Here is a 25662-nt window from a genome sequence, read left to right as displayed (position 1 = left end):
GGGGCACATGATTAGACTTTTTTTTTTTTTATTTTAAAAATCAAAATTTGTACAATCAAGGGACTTACAATGAACATTATCTTTCAATATTCAGCTAGCACAGAGAGGTATTCGAATTATGAGGCAAAAGTTTGCTATGAAACTGGATTTTGCTTTTAGAAAGTTGCTGGGGAAGATTCTCTGGGAGATTCAAGTATTCTGTTTTTTTATGTAACCTCTAAAACCAGAAACTGACAATTGTACACTGTTGCAGAAAAGATTTTATCTGAGTAACAGTTCATATAAGGAAATTGGTCAATTGAAATAATTAGCCCCTAATCTATGGATTTCAAGTCTGTGTAATCAGTCAGGTTAAGACCCTGGTGAGGACCACGAGTGCACAGATGAGCTGACAGTTTGTGCAGTAATTCTACAGTTGTGCAAACCACAGTTTATCAGTTGTCTGGGTGGCTGGTCTCAGACAACCCCACCGGTGAAGAAGCCGGATGTGGAGGTCCTGGGCTGGCGTGGTACGTGGTTGTGAAGCCGGTTGGACGTACTGCCAAATTCTCAAAAATTATGTAGAGAAATTAGCATTCAGTTCTCTAGGAATGTCCAAAAGAGCTGTTGCCAAAGTCAGCATGTCTAAAGTTTTGAGGGATTGTGCGATTGACATCTGTGTGAACTGCACACTTTTAAAGTGGCCTTTTATTGTCCCCAGCACAAGGTGCACCTGTGTAACGATCATGCGGTTTAATCGGCTTCATGATATGCCACACCTGTCGGGTGGATGGATTATCTTGGCAAAGGAGAAATGCTCACTAACAGGGATGTAAACAAATTTGTGCACACATTTTTCGAGAAAAGGTTTTTGTGCGTGTGGAAAATTTCAGGGATCTTTCATTTCAGCTTTTTATATTTTTGTTCAGTTTAAATTGTCATGAAGTAATGAAAAAATAAATAAATAATAAAAAATGCTTCTGAATTGTTACATTTTGTCTCAAATCTCAATTGGCATGGCTGCTTCCCCCTCACTTTCCCTTTTCTCTCTTCTTTTCAGGTGGTGAAGCTCAAACAAATTGAACACACACTGAATGAGAAAAGAATCCTTCAAGCAGTGAGCTTTCCTTTCCTTGTCAGAGTGGAGTACTCCTTCAAGGTGTGCAAAACCATTTCATATGCAGCCTGAAAGCTAGTCTTTTTTTTTTAGGGGGGGGGGGATTATGGAGTTTATTATATCATTTACATTGACCTGTACTGAAAAGTGTTCCCCATTACCCAATGGTTGAATGTCTCCATACACCTGATTGATGCATGTCAAAACTACTCGGGTGAGTGATTTCTGGCTGGAGGTCACATGGTCCCATGATTATAGGATTTTCTTTGTCTGATTCCTGATTTAGATGCTGTTCTGAAAATCTGATGCAGTTTTCTAAATATCTTGTATATTTATGGTTGTGTTATCAAACTGGAATTATTAACAATATATTGTATACTGGTATCTATGCATGTCAAAATCCTAACCTTTTGTTTTTTGGCCCATCTGAGCTCTTGATGATTTAGTCCAGTCAATACCTTTACTTGAACTATTAACTTGAGAAGGACTACAATAAGTAACATAATGAACTCTTAATATAATTTGTTTTTCGAAATTAGATTACATTACCCTTGTACTGTAACCCGGTGGTGCTGGGTTTTTATTTAGGAGTGCTTTTTCAATTTCTAGGCATCTAAAATATAAGTAGTTAATCTATCAATTTTCATTACTTATCATAGTAGTCCTTAATACAATGTATTTACCCCGTGTCTGTGTATCATTAATCAACAACCCTAAAGCTGTGTTTCGGAAACGGAGGACTTGATTGTTCCTTGGTCAAGTGCCTAGAAAGTCCATAATTCATAATACCTAGAGGTATACACATTCCTCCATCAATATGTGAACCAGTTCTGAGGAAGGGTGTGTTTTAGAACCTTTCCCAGACTTCAAATTTGTGTTCCATCAACATGGTGGGAAACATTGTTGACTAGCTGTGCTGTATATGATAGTGACAGTTTTGTAGCGATTTTAAATGTAGGCTTACAGTCCAGCACATATCACTTCCGAACGTGCAGAACAGGAAAGTCTGTTGAACTGCCATTTTATTTTTGACCTTGTGAGGACATAATAAATGTCCATGCATTACATTCCCTTCAAGGGTCAGCTACTCACAATGTTTCCTCTTCATTCTTCTTCACAGGACAACACTAATCTCTACATGGTGATGGAGTATGTTCCTGGAGGGGAGATGTTTTCACATCTAAGGAGAATTGGCAGGTTTAGGTATGTAGTGCTTAAAGAATCAATTTTTTATATATATTTTTATTTTCCCTCATTCATTACTTCAAACCTAAAACCTTACAATTTAACACAAAAAATGTGATCATCGTTTTTTAAGAATACAGGTTGTTTAATTATGGTATATACAGGAATTCTGATTAAATTTTATTGCACATTATAGCCTACATGTTATCTATCCTTAATTTTAAATCTATAATCCAAATTGGAAATGCATGCAAATTATGAAAGGCATCCCCATAACATGATGCTGCCATCGCAATGCTTTACCGTGGGGATGGTGTTCTCGGGGAGATGAGCAGTGTTGGTGTTGCACATTTTGCATTTAGGCCACAAAGTTCAATTCTGGTCTCATCTGACGAGAGAACCTTTGTGCCACATCTTTACTATGTCTTACACATGCTTTAGGCCCCTTTATGGCTTCGCTGACCACCAACTTCCTTGCCCGATCACTCAGTAACAGTGAATGGTCTGTGCTAGACAGTCATGGTTGTGCCATATTCTTTAAATGTATTTATAATGGATTTAACTATGTTATGGGGGATGTTTAAAGTTTCCCTGTCAAAATGTCACTGTCCAGTCCTTTGTAAAGTGATCAAAGAGAATGTGGTTCAGCAGCATCTGGTAAACCGTTCCAGATGTTTGCTACCCTGTCTCTAGAAACGCATTGTTGTCCCCTCAGTTTGATAGAAGGCATTGTGGTAATGATGATCAATATAACAGACATTCCAATGCTGGTAACAGATTTACTAATGAATAAGGGCATTCCATATGTTTTTAATTACTGTAACCATAAAAAAGGCAAACAGAATGTTAGCGTATATTGTCAAAAGAATTGAGAACAAGGGCAGTAATGTTCAGACTGTACAATGCACTAGTTAGAGCTCATCTGGATACTGTGTACAGTTCTGGGCTCCACACTTCAAGAAAAATATCGCTGCTCTAGAGGCAGTTCAGAGGAGAGCAACCAGACTTACTCCAGGTCTGAAGGGAAAGTCCTACTGAGAGACTGAGGGAACTGGAGTGGTAGAACATGAAAATTTGGGAACATTTCAAGTCAGACTGGATAGGATCCTCGGATCACTCGGTTATTAATGGACACCAAACGAGCGTGATGGGTCGAATGGCCTCCTCTCGTTTGTAAACCTTCTTATGTTCTTCTAGCTTATGTACTCTGGACGATTAAATGGTCTTATTTGAATTACCTAAGAATTTAAAAACTAATATTTTCTCAACTTTGGAAAATCAGGCCTTTAGTACATAAGAAATCTTAACACAATTTCTCTACATCATGTTATTGGAAGGACCTGACAAAATAGAATAGTGCTTGTTAGAACAGGTCCTCTGGATGAATGCCTTCTTATTGCCATGTCTATGGGTGTTTAGTTTAGGTTGAAAACATTTGTCATATTTATTTTATGGAAAATGTTATACAAAATTAAGCTCTAGTGTTTGGCTACTCAGTTTCCTATATATAAATGTCAGTGTATTCAGAGACCATCAGCATTTGCATACATAAACAAAGTGAATATTTCCAATCCTTGTTGAATGCTCGAATGCCTGATGCATGTGTGTAGTGATCTGGAATGTGTGAAAAATGCTTAAAATAATATTGTCACAAACTGGCACAAATTATTGCCACAACGGAAGAGCGTAAGAGATCCCCATACTGTCACTTCAGTTTCGGTCAAATGCACTTTCACACGTTAACAGCCATTAGGCACTTTTACACTGCCATTTCTGATCAGGATCAAATGCATCGGTAGCATTTGATCCTGGTAGTGTAAACGCTCGACCGGCTCAAGTTCCAGCATGCACTGCAGTGGCGTGTGTTTTAAAGGCAGGCGGCAGACAAAAGGCCTTCACATCAGTGGAGCAGATAAAAGAACACTTCCCTACTGCCCGTATTATAAATAAAACCTTATTAAAATTAACAGTTAATGGCTTATTTTATATTGGCAAAAATATAGAATTGTATTTTTATTTTATTTGCTTTGGTTGTGAAAAAATAGGCAAGTGCTTTGGTTAGTTCTGAAGGACTAATTTAATCTACATATAATTAAATTTGGACTTACAAGCTAGTGCGGTGGTGTTTGTGTTAATGGCAGGAGGCAGATGTCAGTGGCACAGATAAGAGACGAGATAAGAGAGAAAAAAAATATATAATTGTATTTTAATTTTAAAATATTTTGACTGCAAAAAGTAACTTGCCTATTACGTAAAAAATAAATGTGTATATTTATTTAAAATGCTTTGTTGCAAAAATATATGCAAGTGCGTTTGTAACAAGATAATGACACTTTTTGATATAGCTGTGTTCTAAAGGACTAATCTAATATATGCATATAATTAAGTTTGTACTTGCATGCTAGTTCGCATTCATGGACCCCTGTGGTGGCTGAAAGTTGATGCTGATCAAATGGCAGTGTAAACGTGACACCACTGATCCTGATCAAATATACCGATGCATTTGATCCAGATCAGAAATGGCAGTGTAAAAGTGCTTATGGCCTTGCCTTCTGAGTACTGTTGTCCTCGCTTCAGTTAATGGTAATGGTTTCTAACTTTGTGCCTTATTCCTTCAGTGAGCCTCACGCACGATTTTATGCTGCCCAAATTGTGCTGACCTTCGAGTATCTGCATTCACTGGACCTCATATACCGAGACCTGAAGCCAGAGAACCTTCTAATAGACCAACAAGGCTACATACAGGTGAGGACACCAATAGTTTTCAATTTAAGAGACCACCACTTCGGTAGAGAATGTAGGCTAGGATTTTATTTTATTTGATTTGAAAGAGGAGAGTAGGGCAGAAAATTTGGAATAGTATTAACATATTCAAAATAATCACTATGCAATTGCTTCTTTTCTTTTTTTTTCAACATAAGGCAGTGAGGTTAAAAAAGAAAAAAAGTTGGAGTAAGCGTCTGTTGTAGAATTTTAAGCAGGTGTAAATTAAGAGATTGAACAACTTAAAAATAAAAATGAAGTAAGTGGATGCCTTGGAATAACCCCTTTTTTTGCTCCCCAGGTAACAGATTTTGGGTTTGCCAAGCGTGTGAAAGGCCGGACCTGGACACTGTGTGGCACTCCAGAATATCTGGCTCCTGAAATCATCCTGAGCAAGGTGAGACCCCTCTCAAGATGACCCCACACCACAGATGGTAGAGGCAGATGGGGACATACCAGTTGCCATTACTACTACAATAATCTTTACTTGATTTAGATTTTTCATAGACAAATATCTCAAAGGTTGACAATTATTAAAACCAATGTTTATCAAACCTTAAAGTGTAGCCATTTGATTTTAGAATAGAACATGATAAAATAGTTACCAATTAGGCAAAGTTAAATGAATAAAGCTTGTTTTAAACCGGATTTAATTGTACCTACAGTCTTTTTAAAAATGTATAAGCTCGGGAAAGGATACTCGGGGGATACTTCTTTGTGTGTGAAAACCAAATGCCATGTTATCCTGACTGTATACTCTGGAGTCAGTAATGGTTACCAGACCAATTATAAACCGGGCCAGAGTGTGTTCAAAATGTATTTATATTAGAAGGGGCCAAACAGTGCTTTTAAGTAAGCAAACAATATATTAAAAAAAATATATATATATTTGTTGTAGGGTGTTTTATTTTCTTTCAAAATATTTAGCCAACTTGAAATGGGTGCTAGTTGCCTCCAAACTTGTGTGAGTTTGGCAATCCTGTTAGCTTATATTAAGTGTAATGTTATTTTCTGTCATGCTCGTGGTGATGTTAAAAGTTTGAAATTATTTTACAGGGTTACAATAAAGCAGTTGATTGGTGGGCCCTGGGTGTATTGATTTATGAGATGGCAGCAGGATATCCTCCTTTCTTTGCAGACCAACCCATACAGATCTATGAAAAAATAGTGTCTGGGAAGGTAAGTCAGATTCCAAATGTATTCTGTTCAACCCTCTGCAAACGGAACTGGTTAGTTCATTCACAGATAATGCAGTTCTGAAATGATATGTAATAACATTTATTTAATTAGCATCCACCCTTCAGTGCATCAAGAAAATGGTCCCTTCCTCAAAGTACCTCTCCAGGGTAGCTTGAAAGAACTGAAAGAAACATTTTCATTGAGTATCGCAATTAATTAATCCTAATTCTAAAGCAATGTAAAGTTACCTGCATGTAGGGCTGGGTGATATGACTTAAAAATAATCTCTCTATTTTTAGAAGTTTGGGTGATACACGATATATATATATGTGTGTGTATATATATATATATATATATATATATATAATTTATTGTTTTCATCCAATCAAGCTACAAAATACTGTAAGACCAAAGACATTCAAACTACAAGTATTTTGTTAATCATTAAATATGCAAAACTAACAAATACTACATGCAGACTGTCATTGTAAATATATACTATATCATTGTAAATATATATATATATATATATAATGCAACATTACAGCGCAAATGTTGTGTGATTACTATTACGTGTGTTATGTTGTTATGGGATATATAATTTACTGTCACATAACAATAACACAAGTAATAGTAATCACACAACACATGCTGCGCTGTAAAAGGTATAGATTCAGGTAGATTCTACCACATCCGGGTTTATAGTGGTGCATTTAACATCTGCTAGACAGGGACATTTCTTCTCTGACTGTCCCGTTTCGATTCTACTTGCCGGCACAGCATGTGTTAATACAAAATAATAATTAAAAAAAAAACAAAAAAAAAACTGTTGTACCACTTCACCATCTAATGCAACTTTGTGCATCTGTTTGCATTGCTTTCCAATTTATTAAAATGCAAACAAACTTTATTCTTTAATTTTATACAAATTATATCGGTCTAAATTAGCGGGGGTGGGGGGTGCTTGCAGCTCGAGTTTAGCCCGGCGACGAGAGCGCTTGCGCATTAAAGTATCTCTTGGTTATGTTGGTTATTCTGTCAGTTCACTCTCCTCCATGTCTGTTTGCGTTTCTGATGGACATTTCTTCCTGCATCCGACACATGTGGAAGAACCGGGAAGAACGCAAAGCATCCTAATGACGAAAAATACTGCCGTAAAGATTGGGATTTGCGACACCACGATATAAACGATAGAGCAGATGAAACGATAGACATTTTTCTATCGTCATACGATATATATCGTCATATCGCACAGCCCTACCTGCATGTATAATTGCGTACACCACTGCTATCGGACACAATATTATCTGTCTTTAGGAATCCTTTCTGTAGTATATGGCAGGTTTATCATAGACGCAATTGACTACAATTTTAATTCCCACACTGCATCTGCAAACAGGATATCCATATCCATTGGATATTCTTTTAGCAAAATTAGTTTATTTCAATCTAAAATTTGCAGTTACAACCACAACTTATTACATTTAATTTTCATTAATTATTTAATTTAATGAATAATGTAATAAATAATGATTCCTGGAAGCCAAGTACAGTGTTATATCGGTGTGCATTTTTTTATAACAGCACAAATTCCCAAAGAATAAACCAGTGTTGATGATAGAACCAACTTTAAAGTCTTTGTTTTCATGTTTCAGAAAAGTCCTTTAAAAAGATTGCTGAGGTGTGCATAAGTATTTAGAGAATACCATTATTCCAGTGTGGAAGTGAAAAAGATTAACTGTTTGCTGACTTATATAGGCCGGAGCCTGGACCTCAGTAAAAGGCTTTACTGTGTGCCCCCCTCTACCTAGGTTCGGTTCCCCTCCCATTTTAGTTCTGACCTGAAGGACCTCCTTCGGAACCTACTGCAGGTGGATCTGACCAAGCGCTTCGGGAACCTTAAGAACGCAGTCAACGACATAAAAAACCACAAATGGTTTGCCACGACGGACTGGATCGCAATCTACCAGAGAAAGGTAACCCTAGCAGTATTAACACTGATCGGGGAGACAGGATCAGAGGAAGGAGTTAATGGAGAAGTTCCAAAAACCTAAGATATATCTTGTTGTATTTTCCTGTTTGTTCACATCCTGCCAATCTTTTTTTTTTTTTTAAATTATTTGTTATTATTCCAATGGAATCACTTTCAAAGTGTCAATCTGGAAGTGTGTGTATCCTTGATTCACCTGTTTATCTGAAATTTCTTCCTGCTTCTGGAGAAAAAACAAGTACATATTGAGCTATAGTTTGGTAGATCGACTTTTCTCTAGCAACTTTGAGCAAACGGACAGCACTCTTGAGGACACATCCCCAGCACAAAGTGGCATAATGAAAGTGATTGTATTAATGTGACATAATGGCTTTTAAGTTTACACATGAATACTGAAAAGATACCTAAGCTATTTTTTTAAAGTGCTCTACATTTTATAGTGTTTCTCAGTTGCTGATTCCTTGTTCAGGTCACAGGGAAGTTGTTTGCAAAGAAACTCTTACACAATAACTATGCTAATGAGGAACCTTTATGGTACCTCACTAGAACTTTCAATGCAGTTTTTGAACTTTGCCATACTGTACTGTATGTATCTTTTATTATTATTTTATTGTATACAATTGTCTCGTTTGAAGGTCACAATTGTGGTCCTTTTGGTTCAGTCACAGCATAAAACAAGTGGCTTTCATTGATCTTTACTGGGACAGCATTTGTACAGTCAAAACCATTAAGATTTCCCTTAGTTCAGAGGTACATTTAAATTTAATGTGCAAAATATTTTAACCCACTGCATAGAATAGCATATCAAATGTCTCTGCCAAAACTCTGTATTAATATTCTTTAACCTCTTCAGCTGACCTCCTCCTAAAAGGACTTGCCCAATTTCAAAAGCCCATAACTTTGTTAATATTTGCATCACATGCATATGGATGGTATCATTTGAAAGGAAATGGGTTGAATTGAGTATCAGTAATGTTTCACATCCCCTAAAGAAGACGCCTCTATATATAGCTTGCTGAATCTCCACATATCATACAGTGAGGGGAAAAAAGTATTTGATCCCCTGGTGATTTTGTACGTTTGCCCACTGACAAAGAAATGATCAGTCTATAATTTTAATGGTAGGTGTATTTTAACAGTGAGAGACAGAATAACAACAAAAAAATCCAGAAAAACGCATTTCAAAAAAGTTATACATTGATTTGCATGTTAATGAGGGAAATAAGTATTTGATCCCCTATCAATCAGCAAGATTTCTGGCTCCCAGGTGTCTTTTATACAGGTAACGAGCTGAGATTAGGAGCACTCTCTTAAAGGGAGTGCTCCTAATCTCAGCTCGTTGCCTGTATAAAAGACACCTGTCCACAGAAGCAATCAATCAACCAGATTCCAAACTCTCCACCATGGCCAAGACCAAAGAGCTGTCCAAGGATGTCAGGGACAAGATTGTAGACCTACACAAGGCTGGAATGGGCTACAAGACCATCGCCAAGCAGCTTGGTGAGAAGGTGACAACAGTTGGTGCGATTATTCGCAAATGGAAGAAACACAAAATTACTGTCAGTCTCCCTTGGTCTGGGGCTCCATGCAAGATCTCACCTCGTGGAGTTTCAACGATCATGAGAACGGTGAGGAATCAGCCCAGAACTACACGGGAGGATCTTGTTAATGATCTCAGGGCAGCTGGGACCATAGTCACCAAGAAAACAATTGGTAACACACTACACCGTGAAGGACTGAAATCCTGCAGCGCCCGCAAGGTACCCCTGCTCAAGAAAGCACATGTACAGGCCCGTCTGAAGTTTGCCAATGAACATCTGAATGATTCAGAGGAGAACTGGGTGAAAGTGTTGTGGTCAGATGAGACCAAAATCAAGCTCTTTGGCATCAACTCAACTCGACGTGTTTGGAGGAGGAGGAATGACCCCAAGAACACCATCTCCACCGTCAAACATGGAGGTGGAAACATTATGCTTTGAGGGTGTTTTTCTGCTAAGGGGACAGGACAACTGCACCGCATCAAAGGGACGATGGACAGGGCCATGTACCGTCAAATCTTGGGTGAGAACCTCCTTCCCTCAGCCAGGGCATTGAAAATGGGTCGTGGATGGGTATTCCAGCATGACAATGACCCAAAACACACAGCCAAGGCAACAAAGGAGTGGCTCAAGAAGAAGCACATTAAGGTCCTGGAGTGGCCTAGCCAGTCTCCAGACCTTAATCCCATAGAAAATCTGTGGAGGGAGCTGAAGGTTCGAGTTGCCAAACGTCAGCCTCGAAACCTTAATGACTTGGAGAGGATCTGCAAAGAGGAGTGGGACAAAATCCCTCCTGAGATGTAGTTGGCCACCAGGTTTGCACACAAGAAACGTCTGACCTCTGTGATTGCCAACAAGGGTTTTGCCACCAAGTACTAAGTCAAAGGGGTCAAATACTTATTTCCCTCATTAACATGCAAATCAATTGATAACTTTTTTGAAATGCGTTTTTCTGGATTTGTTTGTTGTTATTCTGTCTCTCACTGTTAAAATACACCTACCATTAAAATTATAGACTGATCATTTCTTTGTCAGTGGGCAAACGTACAAAATCAGCAGGGGATCAAATACTTTTTTCTCTCACTGTGTGTGTGTGTGTGTGTGTGTGTGTGTGTGCGTGTGTGTGTGTGTGTGTGTGTATATTATAAACAAACGGAATCCACAGTACAAGGGTGTTTGTGAGAGGTGTCTAGGTATTGTTCAAACACACACCCAAGTGGCCAAACAAAACACAATTATTTTCGCATCAGAGAATGCATGACACCATTAGAGAGCAGAGAGTCTCAGCTTTCACGAGATACCAAACCATACCAGACAACATGACAGTGAAGAGAGTACACTTGATATTATTAACTCACTTATTTAAGCAATGTATAAATAGTTAATAACAGTTACTGTTAATGAACATTCAATACATCATTAGTTAATAATCATTAATAAATTCTATATTTGGTATATTTATTATCTTGGTTTCTTCCCTTGGCAAAATTGGTATAAGTCTTGTGACACTCAATACCCGTGTTAACTTTTGTTACAAATAAAAAAAAGTTGCCGTTATTTACACAAATTTTTAACCTAACATTTAAGTACAAAACTGCACCGCCCCTACACCAATGTTTGTCGTGTCTTCTGCACCTAGGTTGAGGCTCCATTCATCCCTAAATGCAAGGGGCCTGGGGACACCAGCAACTTTGATGACTACGAGGAAGAGGAGATCAGAGTCTCCTTCACTGAGAAGTGTGGAAAGGAGTTTGCCGAGTTCTAAATCACTGGAGCAATAGAGGAAGAAATAGAGAGAAACTGTGGTGACGGGGGTAGCTCTGCTCTCTCACATACAACAGCAAAACCAGATACACCAGCGCAAAAAGAGGAGATCATTGCAAGCCAGCAAAGTTGCCTTTTTGTTTTGTTTTATTTTATGATTTTATTTGTATTTACATTTTCATAACGGGGAGGGATTTGGAGTTTGGGCAGAACGAGTCAAGGTGTGCAGTGCACCTTCATTGCCATGATATAATAAGTGTGTCGTGACTAGGATTGGTGTACCAGAAGAATTCTGATTATCCCTGTCTTCAGTTATTTTTGCTCTGACTCGATTTCAGATTCTCAACCAAAATGCATCTGGATAATTTTAAATACCCTTCACCACCAGGCCATTTTGACAGATGACCCTTTGGCTGTTTTTTTTTTTTTTTTTTTTTTTTAATAGAAGAAAGCAGTGCTGTGGTGTTCAGTTATTAAATCTTGCCCTACTTCTGTTGCTTATTGTTACCGTGCTCTGTAGCGACCTCCTTAGCATTATGTATTTCTTTCAAAAGATCCAATTCAAATGCAAACTGCTTGATTTCCGGAATGTCTGTACACATGAAGTGGGTGGGAATTTACAAATGCATTAAAATGTTACACCATCTTTAGTATAATTTGCCAAGTTGTATATGCAGTATATAAATGCTTCTCAATGTAATGTTCAGCTCCCAAAAATATGCTTGCGCTGGCCACATCATGAGAGCGCAGGACACTCCACTGGTTTCAAGAGTTCAGATATTAGCTAGGATTTTTAAAGAAAAATCTTTAAATAAGGGGTTGGCGAGGGGCAAACAAATTACTTGTGCATCTCTCTCTATGTGGACCTACCTATTTGTCTGTCTGTATATAGATGGGTATGACTGACTATATTAAGGGTTAGCAATATTGGTTATACGTCTTCTGTCAACCAATTGAGAGAACTAAGTTAAAATTAGGCAGTATATTTTAAAAATAATCACTGACTGTGTTAATGCAGGTAATTTCGGTGCTATCAGAATATGCTGAAAATCAACCTGATGATTTCTATACTTTGTAATGAATTCATGGACCATTTTTTCTCAAGTGATCTTTGTTTTGTACTGTACATCACATCTTAAGCAATTTACTGACCTAGATCAAAAACATCAATTACTATTGAATGAGCTTTTTGCATTGTTTTGTAACTGAGTATTTGGTTTGGGTGATTGCATTTGTAAATGGATCAAAACGAAAGACTGTTATGTGGTATATTATTTCAGCTTCAAACACATATCAAGTTTACATGTTCAGTTTTGATGTTTGAAGAAACTTGATGGATTTTTCTTTTAGGGGAAGCGTGGTGGACTTTTATGAAAAAATTGTTTATTGAGTTGAGTGAACAGTTCAACAACCATTTTGAATATTCTGCATTTATGAATTATTTAAGAGCATATTAATAAGTAATACTTTTAAAACCACGTGTGTGTGTGTGTGTGTATGTATGTATGTATATATAATGCTCTTACATTTATATATGCAGAATAATCAGTTAGTTTAACTGTACCTGGATATATAGATTTATCTATAAAATCTAGATAAATCTAAACATCTGTCCATCTACAGTTCAACAAATTAGAGCGAGATCGATCCAATTCTTGGATTAATTGAAAATGAATCTATTAAGTCCAGCCATACACACAATGGAACATCAAAGTTAACAAATATTTATCTGCAGCAGAAAGCCCAACCAATCTAAATTAGTTAGTCAGGTACATGATACAAATATGTTATAAAGTAAATAAAAGAATGCAGTCAGACAGGATATAGCAGTTAAAATGAAGGATTTTTCTAACAAACTTTTAGAGATCTTGCTTAATAATTAATAGACTCCATAAAGGGCAGTTCCATTATTGAATGATAAAAGATTTGGGGTTTCTTGGATCGAATGAAGGATGACCTCAAATGTAACCAGCTGCTATCCCTAATTTAAACAAATGTATTTCTGATCCATGATCCTGCTGGGGAATAGGGAGGGTTTTCCTTTTTTTACATTGATATGCAGCCTTTTTGTGCATACCTCTGTACTTCACATTTCATTCTTGCAATGTGCTTTTGTTGACACCCCACCATTTTTGCACCCTTCTCAATTCATAATTGTTCATGTCTGTTTAGTGTATTTTAAGTGCATCTGAAAAGTTTGTTGAATAATGTTGGCATCGGCACTTTTCTGTCTCAGACAAAAGGCTGCACTGATAATTGTGCTATAATCTCACTGACACAACCAGCTTTAGGGTTGGACACATGATTTTATATTTGGTGCTTCTGTGACTCCCTGCAAAGATGGCCCAACTATGGGATAGTGATAGATTTGTTTTTATTTTTATTTTTATTTTTTATTTAGGTTTTGACTTCCCACCATTGAAACCCCAAGGCCCAGTTTGTATGTGACATGGACTGACTTTGAATGCCACTCCTGAGCAACATCCTGTTTCATCTAACACTACACATTTACTTAATTATTTTCTACTTTAACATAAAAAAAAATGCTCCTATGCTTACACTGAGATATTTCATAGCCATAACACAACAACACATTGATTTTAAATAAGAGTTCAATCAATTAAACCAGTATATTGAGGTGGAAAAAGATTTAGCAGAAGAACTGTAGCAATCCTAACAATAACATTAAGCATTTTCTCTGGATCAGCCCCACATATGGATTTAGGCCCTTTCAGAGGTGTGGTTGATTGAACATGAAATAAAGGGAAGAACTAAAAATAAGGACTCCTAAGTATTTACATGTAAATCTGAAATGTGTATTGGTGTAGTTTTTCCTGTAAACTTTTTTTTTTTTTTTTATATATATATATATATATATATATATATATATTATACTTCAGTTTCAGATAAATCCCAATATTGGAAATCAATTTGATCCTAGCTTTTTGAAGGTGATTCTCTTGTATGAATTATAATAATTAATAAGGTCAGTATTTTATTTTGAGCCATTTTGTTTTTTATTCAGTTTATACTGACAAATGGCAGTGTTTTCCTGTTTAAATTATTTTTATTACTAGTTTGATAGTATTAAGCAGACCAAAGTGTCTTGTAATTCATATTAATTCCAAAATTTAGTTTTCACAAAGCGGCTTTAACTAAAATGAAAGCAAATACCTTAATTCCAATATGCTAATAAAAAAAAAAATATTTTGAATACAATTTTCAATACCTGAACATCAAAATGTTAGTCTAGGATGTAAATAAGTCTCTTCCAGATCTGTGTACTAACTAAAAGGTACCTGTGTACATTTTTTCTTCCCACTTTACAGTCTTGCTGATATGGACAGTGAGAAATTGGAAACAACTCTGGCTTATATTATACACACACACAAAAATAAAATTGGAAATTTAGATTTTAAAAGTCTTCTAATACTGTTATTTTACACTATGTACTTCCTGACCTTTTGGGGGAAAAGCAGTGAAACTCAAGATTCAAGTTTCCCTATTTGGTGCCATGGTTATTTTAGTTCTTTCACATGCTCCTTTTTGAACTACAATCTGTTTTTGAGTGTTTAGGATAGCTGGATTTATTACAATTATTATTTTGTTTGTGTTTGGGGAAGTATAAAATATATTTATATTTTGTAAATGTTTCTGGGGATATTAACTTTTTTTTGTTGTTCATTTCATTAGATACATGTTTTCAAAATACATATTTTGAAGGAGAGTCTTTCAGGAATAAATGTGTGTATATATATACAAGTACATTTAATACAAATGCATTATATTAGTTGACTTTTAAACACTTACTATAACTCCAGCCAATTTTGGATAAAGTGAATTTTAAGATTTAATTTGCATTTAGCCCATTTCTGCAAGAAATATATATATTTTTAAAGCACTAATTCTGTAAATGCATACACCTGTGTGATTTCATACAGGAACTTTAAAACAAATTTAAAAATTAATAATAGTGGACTAAAGTTATATTTAATGGTTGGATTTCATCCACCTATGACTAGAGGTATCTTTCTTCCTTTAATTAATGTGTTTGACCATTTCCACCTTTTCATGAGGAAATATCCCAATTGATTCAATGTTTTGTAGGAAATCCACTTAAAAGACTAATGCAGTCTGCCATTGAATAATGATTTTGTGTTAGGAAATAAAGACGTTTTGTTGTACTACTCCCGGATTACTTCGTGGTACTGATATGATTTCATCCTATTACTACTCATGCTGCGAGATATGATTTGGAAATTTGTCAAAAAAATATAAATACTCCATTCACTAACTGGTAGTCATTAGTCTAATATCTATTAATTTAGTTATTGATAGTAAGCTATTTAGTTATTTTTGGTTTGTTTTTAATACCATGGTACACACAATCAATCACAGAGCACGAGTATTTGTAGGTGACTACAAAGTATTCCAATACAAAACCTTGCTGAATTGTGATAATGATAATATGTACAGGGAGACCATTTTTAATGCATTGTTTTTAAGTTTTAGCATTTTTAAAAAAGGTATTCTGGTTAGCTAAGGAAAGTGCTTTCTTTATAACTACTATGTCCTCCTTGCTGGTGGAAAATGTCAGGCAAAAACCTCACTACCAGATGTGTAAATGGCACTGAGATGCCAATTGTCAGTTTGGTTTCCTTGACCTACTTACTGTCATTTTTATTTTTTTCTATTCTTGTGTTTCTCTTCCCTTTTCCCCCTCTTTTTCCTGTTTTCATGATTCAACATTTCTGCGCTATTCTCTCCGTTGGAAATAATCACCTTTTTTTGTCAGTTTCCTTTTTATTGTTCAAGCAAAAATGTTTAACTTCTTAAAAAATAAAGTATTAGTTTTTTTTTCATATTTTCTATGTATTTACAATCACATTATTCTCTTTGCTCCTGAGATTAATACAATTTTGGTGTGGAGTCTGTTGTACCCGCAGGAAAGAATATTGTTTAAGCTTCTCTGCCTTTTACAGTCTTAATTATTTTACCCTCTCTTCCATACAAAATGGCAGAGAATCTTAGCAAACAATGATTATATATATATATAAAAAAAGGTCTGTAATATTTTGCAACATTAAGTATCATTCCAATAAAGTTTTACTTGTTAAAATTAAGTTGCTTCTTTGTTACTACTGTTTGACATTCTTAGAATATAATCCTAATACTATAATCCCAAAAATGGTCACTAGGTTAAATATCATTAATATTTGTTTCAGTTTACATAACCTGTCCTTTCTGCCAAGAATCCTCTCTCCTTTTCATTTGCTCTACCCTGTTTGTGCCTTGCAGTGTTACATGGACCGAACCAGGGCTATCGGGTCTTTTGTTACAGAGTGTGGTCATTGGGGCAACGCATGTCCTATTGGATTTTGAAAACATTGCCATGGCCTACAAGTCTGCTGCCCTTCTGGAACCTGATTGACTTTTTTCAAGGAGCCTCTTTGTCTAACATCTGTGCTGTGGTGAGCTTGGCCTTGACATCACAGGACCAGTCCCTCCTATCAGCGCTCTTGTGTTTCATTCAATTAAGGACACCGGACACTCCATAGGCCTCCTGCTCCTATTTTTGGTGACTCCCTGTTGAGCTCAGGCAATGCAGTGACCCTTGCTACATGGTAGGTCGCTGAGTTCAGTAGTCTCAGGACCCTGTAAGTTCTATAGTGGTTTCCCATTCCTGAATGTGTCCTCTCCCTGTGAGCCTGGGTTCCTGCTCCTGGCAATGTCCTTTATTTTTCACCATTTATAGTGTTTTCAGTTGAGCTTGGGCCTTGAGCAGCTCCTGCTCCTGGTCAGGGGTTTATTTCACCTTTTGGGCTTCCTGCTCCTGATTTATCACTATCCAGTTGAGCCTGTGCTCCAGATGGCCCCTGATTCTGGTTATGTTTTCATTTCAGTTGAGCCTCGGACCCTCTTAAGGCTCCTGCTGCTGATTTTGCTTGATCTCCAGTTGAGATTGGTTCCTGTGGCTGTCTTTGCTCCTGGTTATGTCTTTGTGTTTTTGTCAAGTCTTGGGCCCTGTATAGGCTTCCCGCTCCTGAATTTGCTTTCTGGTTGAGCCTGGGCCCTGGATGAACCTGCTCCTATTCATGTGCTTCCACCTCAATTGAGTCTCGGGGCCCCTTTCAGGCTTCCACCTCCTGATTTCACTGGTTTCCAGTGAGTTCGGCCCCTGTGGCTGGCCTTGCTCATGTTGTTAAGTTGTGTGTTCTGTCGGCACAATCCCAGGGCCCCTTTTGGGCTCCCTTCTCCTGTTATTGTTGTCCAGTTGACTGGGTTGGGCTGTATGTGGCTCTTGATCCTGAAATATGTCTTTGTTTCAGTAGAGTCTCCAGGCCATTTTATAGACTTCTGCTGCTGAAGTTGAGCCCGAGCTCTGTGCAGGCCCCTGCTCCTGGTGCTGCCTGTTTATTCAGGCTGTATAGTTTCTAGTTGAGCTTGGGACCAGGGTGCTCTTGGTTAGGCATCTATTTTAGTTGAGTCCCAGGGCCCCTTCATACTCCCTGCTCCTGATTTATTGAGCCATTACTACTGAGAGCTGTCTCTCATGCTTGGGAGGGTGGAGTTCAATGCTGATGTCTTGTGCTGTGAGTTTCAATACCTACCCATAGTCCGTAATGGTAAATCTTGCAATCGAAAGGGAACGTTATGTTATGAACATAACCCTGGTTCCTTGAAAATAGAGATGTTGCATTAGCGTTCTGGGTCGCTGCGTTCTATTCCCAGTACCCAGTTTTAAAATGTTGGATCTGTGCACTGTAATATGCTGGAGCAGGGGTGGCCAACCCTGTTCCTGGAGAGCTGCAATCCTGCAGGTTTTCCAGGTCTCTCTTATTTACCAATCAATGGATACCTTGAACACCGGGACATTTTGCCTACTTAAAATCCACAATTGGTTCAATTAAGCAATGATCTATATAGAACAAAAACCTGTAGACCCTGTGGCTCTCCAGGACCAGGGTTAACCACCCTTGTGCTCCTGTGATGGAGGAAGGGGACACAGCATAACCTAACCCAGTGGTTCTCAACCCTAGTCTTGGAGGAACCCCTACCCTTCTGTTTTTTGTTTTAGCCAACTACTTAATTGAACCCTTAATCAATGTAAATTCCTAAATCACAGCCTTTTAATTATTTAAAATAGTAGGAGTTTAATGTTAAGTATAAATTTGTAAAAAGGAACTTATGTTATTAAGGAACTAACTTTTTATCAGTTATACAATTTAAAAAGTCAAATGTAAGTAAAGTATTACTTCAGTTAAATAGCCGAGAGCTCAGTCAGAACAAAATCCAGCAGGGTAGGGGGGTCCTCTAGAAGCAGGGTTGAGAATCACTGACCTAACTTTTATTTTTTCTTTCTCTCAACCTTTAACTTAGCTTTTGCAATCTATAAAACCTCTATCACGTTGATTCACATGAATGGCTAAGATTATCTATATCTATCTATATCTATCTATAGATAGATATAGATATATATAGATATACACTCACCTAAAGGATTATTAGGAACACCATACTAATACTGTGTTTGACCCCCTTTCGCCTTCAGAACTGCCTTAATTCTACGTGGCATTGATTCAACAAGGTGCTGAAAGCATTCTTTAGAAATGTTGGCCCATATTGATAGGATAGCATCTTGCAGTTGATGGAGATTTGTGGGATGCACATCCAGGGCACGAAGCTCCCGTTCCACCACATCCCAAAGATGCTCTATTGGGTTGAGATCTGGTGACTGTGGGGGCCAGTTTAGTACAGTGAACTCATTGTCATGTTCAAGAAACCAATTTGAAATGATTCGACCTTTGTGACATGGTGCATTATCCTGCTGGAAGTAGCCATCAGAGGATGGGTACATGGTGGTCATAAAGGGATGGACATGGTCAGAAACAATGCTCAGGTAGGCCGTGGCATTTAAACGATGCCCAATTGGCACTAAGGGGCCTAAAGTGTGCCAAGAAAACATCCCCCACACCATTACACCACCACCACCAGCCTGCACAGTGGTAACAAGGCATGATGGATCCATGTTCTCATTCTGTTTACGCCAAATTCTGACTCTACCATCTGAATGTCTCAACAGAAATCGAGACTCATCAGACCAGGCAACATTTTTCCAGTCTTCAGCTGTCCAATTTTGGTGAGTTTGTGCAAATTGTAGCCTCTTTTTCCTATTTGTAGTGGAGATGAGTGGTACCCGGTGGGGTCTTCTGCTGTTGTAGCCCATCCGCCTCAAGGTTGTACGTGTTGTGGCTTCACAAATGCTTTGCTGCATACCTCGGTCGTAACGAGTGGTTATTTCAGTCAAAGTTGCTCTTCTATCAGCTTGAATCAGTCGGCCCATTCTCCTCTGACCTCTAGCATCATTCGCCCACAGGACTGCCGCATACTGGATGTTTTTCCCTTTTTCACACCATTCTTTGTAAACCCTAGAAATGGTTGTGCGTGAAAATCCCAGTAACTGAGCAGATTGTGAAATACTCAGACCGGCCCGTCTGGCACCAACAACCATGCCACGCTCAAAATTGCTTAAATCACCTTTCTTTCCCATTCAGACATTCAGTTTGGAGTTCAGGAGATTGTCTTGACCAGGACCACACCCCTAAATGCATTGAAGCAACTGCCATGTGATTGGTTGGTTAGATAATTGCATTAATGAGAAATTGAACAGGTGTTCCTAATAATCCTTTAGGTGAGTGTGTGTGTGTGTATATATGTGTGTGTGTGTATATATATATATATATATAGATATAGATATAGATATAGATATATAGATATATAGATAGATGTATATATAGATAGATGTATATAGATATATATCTGTGTAGTGGGTAATTATCACTCTATATTGATCCACTGCTGAATGAAGGCTTTCCCAATATTCTTCAGCTTCAGTCTATAGCTTCCCTTTTCCATGTCTCACCTGCAAAGTTTATTAATTCATATATATATTCCTCTGTGCACTTAATTTCAGGCTTCCTTGAGAAACCTTTTCAAATATGGAATAGCAAGCATAAGAGCAAGGTAAACAAGGAAAAGAGGCGAACAGGGAACACAGGGATAGAAAATTACCTTAGTAGGAAATTCCATTTAATACTAGACTTCCCTAAGTTGTAGTAATACTGAGACCAGTGTAAGTACTCTGCCCAACATAGCCCACCTTCATGAGTCAAGTATCACAAAATAACTGACAAACGGTTTCATTAAATTATCAACTTGATTCATACAGAAACCTCTTTATATGGAGCACCGTATGTGGAATAAACGAGCAACAATACCTCTCTGATCTGCTGACCCCTTGTGTTCATATGTAGCAACTGAATTCAAATTACTACCTATATCATTAATCATTCATCTTTAATTTAATCATGAGCCACATGCCACACATGATCCTTCATCCAGGTACTACTCGTCCAATACTATTCTACTTGCTCAAACCTTTGCTGAAGATTAATCTTATTTTGTTCTGTTAATGTTACATTTTTAGAACATAAGTATTTATTTTAATCCGTAAACTTCAATTTGGGATTCATATTTTGAAATTGGTAAATACTAGATCAAATTTTTTACAGCACTAGATATTTCAAGTAAATTACAAGTTGAATGGACACATTTCAAGTGATTTCATCCTGTTTGTTTAAAGAAAAGAAGAAAATGCTTTTAATGATCAAAGCATGTTGTGCATGTATAATTTTTATCATTAAAACCTTTTTTTTTTTTTTAAAGGAACTGTATGAATCACTTGTAATTTGTCCATTCAACCTGCAATGTACTAAAGTTATTTCATTTTTTATTCTTAGTGTTAATTCTGACCTTACATTTAATTATACAAAAATTAAGAGACCACTGAATTTTTTTCTTAAATCAGCATCTCTACATGTATTGCAGCCATTCCATTCCAGTGTCTGTTGAATTCCAACACCGGTGCATTCTACTGATTGTGAACCAAATCTTATTTAACAAGGAAAATTATAAAAACCACTGCTGTGGTCATCACTATCCTCTTGCAATAGGACCAGCTGGATGGCAAAAACAGTGCTAGTAGTACCTCAAACGTAAAAATAACCCTTGATCATCCAAAAGAGTTGAAAAGGAAAGTTTTGAGTGAGGGAAAAGTGGTTCAATTCTGGCTTTACTGGCAGAGGGGTACAGTGAGCGTCGGGTTGCTTCCACCCTTAAATTTTCAAAGATGGCAGTTTATAAGAACAAGGTAAAGCAGCAGACATTGGGGACAACAAAGCTACAGACCGGCAGAGGGCAAAAACGACTCCACTGACCAGGATGACCGCCAACTCATTCGAATGTCACTCAACAACCGTAGGATGACATCACGTGACCTACAAAAAGAATGGCAAATGGCAGCCGGGGTGAAGTACATGGCGAGGGTGGTTCGAAACAGACTCCTAGGGGCAGGACTGAAGTCGTGCAAAGCTAGAAAAAAGCCCTTCATCAATGAGAAGCAAAGAAGAGCCAGGCTGAGGTTTGCAAAAGGCCGTAAGGATTGGACTGGAGTAAGATAATCTTCTCTGATGAGTCAAATTTTCAGCTTTGCCCAACGCCTTGTTTTCTAGCGGTTAGATGGAGACCTGGAGAGGCCTACAAGCCACAGTGTCTCACACCCACTGTGAAATTTGGGGGAGGATCAGTGATGATCTGGGGGTGCTTCAGCAAGGCTGGAATCGGGCAGATTTGTCTTTGTGAAGGACGCATGAATCAAGCCACGTACAAGGTTTTCCTGGAAGAAAACAACTTGCTTCCTTCTGCTCTGACAATGTTCCCCAACTCTGAGGCTTGGCTTTTCCAGCAGGACAATGCTCCATGCCACACAGCCAGGTCAATCAAGGTGTGGATGGAGGACCACCAGATCAAGACCCTGTCATGGCCAGCCCAATCTCCAGATCCGTACCCCATTGAAAACCTCTGGAATGTGATCAAGAGGAAGATGGATAGTCACAAGCCATCAAACAAAGCTAAGCTGCTTGAATTTGTGCGCCAGGAGTGCCATAAAGTCACCCAACATCAATGTGAAAGACTGGTGGAGAGCATGATGCATGAAAGCTGTGATTGAAAATCTGGGTTTTCCACCAAATATTGATTTCTGAACTCTTTCAAAATTAAAACATTAGTATTGTGTTTAAAAATGAATATGAACTTATTTTCTTTGCATTATTTGAGGTCTGACAACACTATATTTTATGTAATATTGACCAGTTGTCATTTTCTGCAAATAAATGCTCTAAATGACAATATTTTTATTTGGAATTTGTGAGAAATGTTGTCAGTAGTTTATTGAATAAAACAAAAATGTTCATTTTACCCAAACAGATACATATAAATAGTAAAACCAGAGAATCTGATTTTGTAGTAGTCTCTTAATTTTTTCTAGTGCTGTATGTAATGTAATTTATTCATTTGAATTGGTTAACAGGTTGTTCCAGATGATGATGATGATTATTAGTAATAGTAGTAGTAGTAGTAGTAGTAGTAGTAGTAGTATCTATATGGTTGTCTTGATCCTTTTTCAAGTCTTGGGATCCATTATATAGCTTCTTTAGTCCATCTTTCATCTGTTCTTTTGCAATATGTCTGATGTGTTGAAATGCCTTGCTGGGCTGCAGAGTCTAAGGGCTGAATCAATCAATCGGGAAAGACTACAGTCACATTTTGTTCGCTACAATTTTCAATATGGCAGTAGGAAGGCTATTTTGGCATGGTATGTTTTATTATTATATCTAAGAATGAATAGATCATACTGAAATATAAGCTACATGCTTTTAATTTGTTTATACTCATCACTTGTGTCCTCATGTTCATCTCATCTTGTCAGTTTTACTAAAGTGATCTCATATACTGTACATTTCACCAAATATATAACTCACGAGAGTGTGTATTGGAAACACTTTTTTTTATTGCATTTCTTATGATCTCAGGTTTCAGTTCAATACTCATGGATACATTTTCATTTTCCTTATATAACTTGACTTTGACCATTACATTGTGAAATATAACTGTTGGCTTTTTGGCAAGGGTAGGTTTTTCAGTATAACAGCCTATGATTTATTTTGGTGACCTGGTCAGACTATTGTAGGGTCAGTGTTTCACCCCTTGGCAGGTTCAAGGGGGGTGGGAGTTCGGCCGCGAATCTGACCCTGGGAAATACTCGCCACTGACTCCTCTAACGATGGTTGGTGGGTGGAGTGAAATAAAACCAGAGCTGGCGGGGTGTGAATTGAGCCATATAGGGCTCTCCCCTTAAATAAGCTGGAGCTTCATGCTGTCTTTCTGGACCTACAGAACTTCCTGCCAGTTCTCTGTGGCAGGCATGTTCCAGTGAGGAACAGAAACATGTTGCTTTCATACATTAATCAGCTGGCATGCTGGGTACTGCTCAGGTCTCGGTCTCTCTGCCTCATGAGAGTCACTGTGCACTGACCCTGTGGTTCTCCATCCATAATACCAACAGCCCACTGGGAGTGGCCTCTTGTACATGTTCCCCCCAATTCCACTTCTGGCCTTCTTGGAGAAAGTCCAGTTGCCTCCCGGAGACTGTTTCTTCGCTCTGGTTCTGTTGGTCAATGGGGAGCCTTGGCAGCTGCTGCCACAGGCCCGGATTGTATTGTGACACCTGATCCTGGTGATGCAGCTCTGGGTTTGGCCCCTGAGAGCAGCAGAGTGTGAGTGTCTTTGCCATTAGCCCTCCCTTATGAAGGCTTGGCTACACAGTATCCCATAATTTAGGAACGGTTTTCAAATTAAAAGATAATGTTGGATTGCGGGTGCAACCTTGGTTATCTGAAAGAAAAAGCTGTTCCCAACTCTGAGGTTGTTCTGCAGACCTATCCAGCTGGGGTAAAAGTCAAGTGGGTCACAGCACTAAAATAGCACTAATCTATTCTCTTTCATTCCTGTCTCCTCATCCATATCCAGATTTTTGTACTGATATCTCCTGTTGTTTTCTAATTTTGTGAAGTCTCCCATAATAATTTGAATGCGTGTCCTACATTCCTCATGTTTTTTCACATTTCCTTCCTAAGTCTTCTAAATATTACATTTCTTGATTGCCTGATGTAGGTTCATAAGTTTGGACAATCTGAAATTGACATTTCTTTTTTAGATGCATAACTATTTTTGCAGCTTTGTCAGATATTGTCAAATTATAAATAGCTAAGGTCAGTGACCTATGGCAGCCTGTCCATACCCAGTGTATTAGCATCGTGTGCTTTCATCCTTTTCTAAACGCTGCCATGGTCAGTAGCAATCCATCTGAAAGGCACTTGAGGCTGTTAGTTTTGTGTTATTTTCATGTTTTTTTTTTTTTTAATTTTTAGCTGTAACTCACCACTTTGGCCGAATGGATTGGTGAGTACCTGTTTTATTCTTTAGTCAGATGTGTTATTTAGGTTGTTTACAGCTTAATTAAACAGTTTAAATCTAAACATAAAAATTGAGTTTTAAGCTGAAGAATGAGAGGAAGACTATACCCTCTCATGCTTGACTTCCACTTTCCCAGCATTCATTGTTCCTCCCTCTTCCATTCCAAACACTGCCTTTCCACCTAGTAAAAGCAAGTTTAGGTGAAAATAAACTATTTACTTTCTAATACATATGTCTATTGGGGTTGTCCAAACTGCTGAAATACTTTCTTAACCAACAATAAAATATATGCAATAAAATATAAAGGGCTTTGTCTGTCACTGATCTTCACAGAGTATTACATGTCCATGTTGGGGAAAAAACGATGTATTTATTTATTTATGTTTTATTAACTACAAATAAAAAACTGCTATGACACACTTAAATAAACTGTGATGCAGCCAATCTGCCTTTAGGAGTCACATAATTAGTAGAACAGAGCCCAAGCGTGCAATTAAAGTGTCACATGACCTCAGATTAAATATACATGTTTCTGTAAAGTCCCAGAGTATGTCAGAGAGCATATCCAAACCACACAATGAAGACCAAGGAGCTTTCAAAACAAGTCCGAGAGAAAGCTCTGGAAAAACACCAGCCAGCTTAAAAAAAAATCCTAAACATTGACCATCCCCCAGAGCACAGTTAAATCAATTGTGAAAACAATGAAAATAGTGTCTCGCAGCGGCTGCAGGTGAAGCGGTGGCGATGGCGCGTCCGCTGCATCAATGTGGCCA

General features: G+C 37.8%; 1 protein-coding gene across 4 annotated transcripts in view; it reads left to right on the top strand.

Annotated features, from left to right (window-relative positions):
- Positions 1-12171, top strand: part of LOC136752643 (cAMP-dependent protein kinase catalytic subunit alpha) — a 45380-nt gene extending 33209 nt beyond the window's left edge. For all 4 annotated transcript variants that reach the window (XM_066708133.1, XM_066708132.1, XM_066708135.1 and 1 more), the window contains exons 4-10: positions 1040-1138; positions 2217-2299; positions 4900-5026; positions 5346-5441; positions 6101-6223; positions 8035-8199; positions 11391-12171. In XM_066708133.1, the coding sequence (XP_066564230.1) occupies positions 1040-1138; positions 2217-2299; positions 4900-5026; positions 5346-5441; positions 6101-6223; positions 8035-8199; positions 11391-11516 (819 nt within the window). In that variant the 3' untranslated portion in view covers positions 11517-12171. The remainder of the gene's footprint in view (positions 1-1039; positions 1139-2216; positions 2300-4899; positions 5027-5345; positions 5442-6100; positions 6224-8034; positions 8200-11390) is intronic.
- The last annotated feature ends 13491 nt before the right edge of the window (positions 12172-25662 follow it).

This window comes from Amia ocellicauda, chromosome 7, assembly GCF_036373705.1.
Source record: "Amia ocellicauda isolate fAmiCal2 chromosome 7, fAmiCal2.hap1, whole genome shotgun sequence".
NCBI lineage: Eukaryota > Metazoa > Chordata > Actinopteri > Amiiformes > Amiidae > Amia > Amia ocellicauda.
This window is presented reverse-complemented; position numbering and strand designations above follow the sequence as displayed.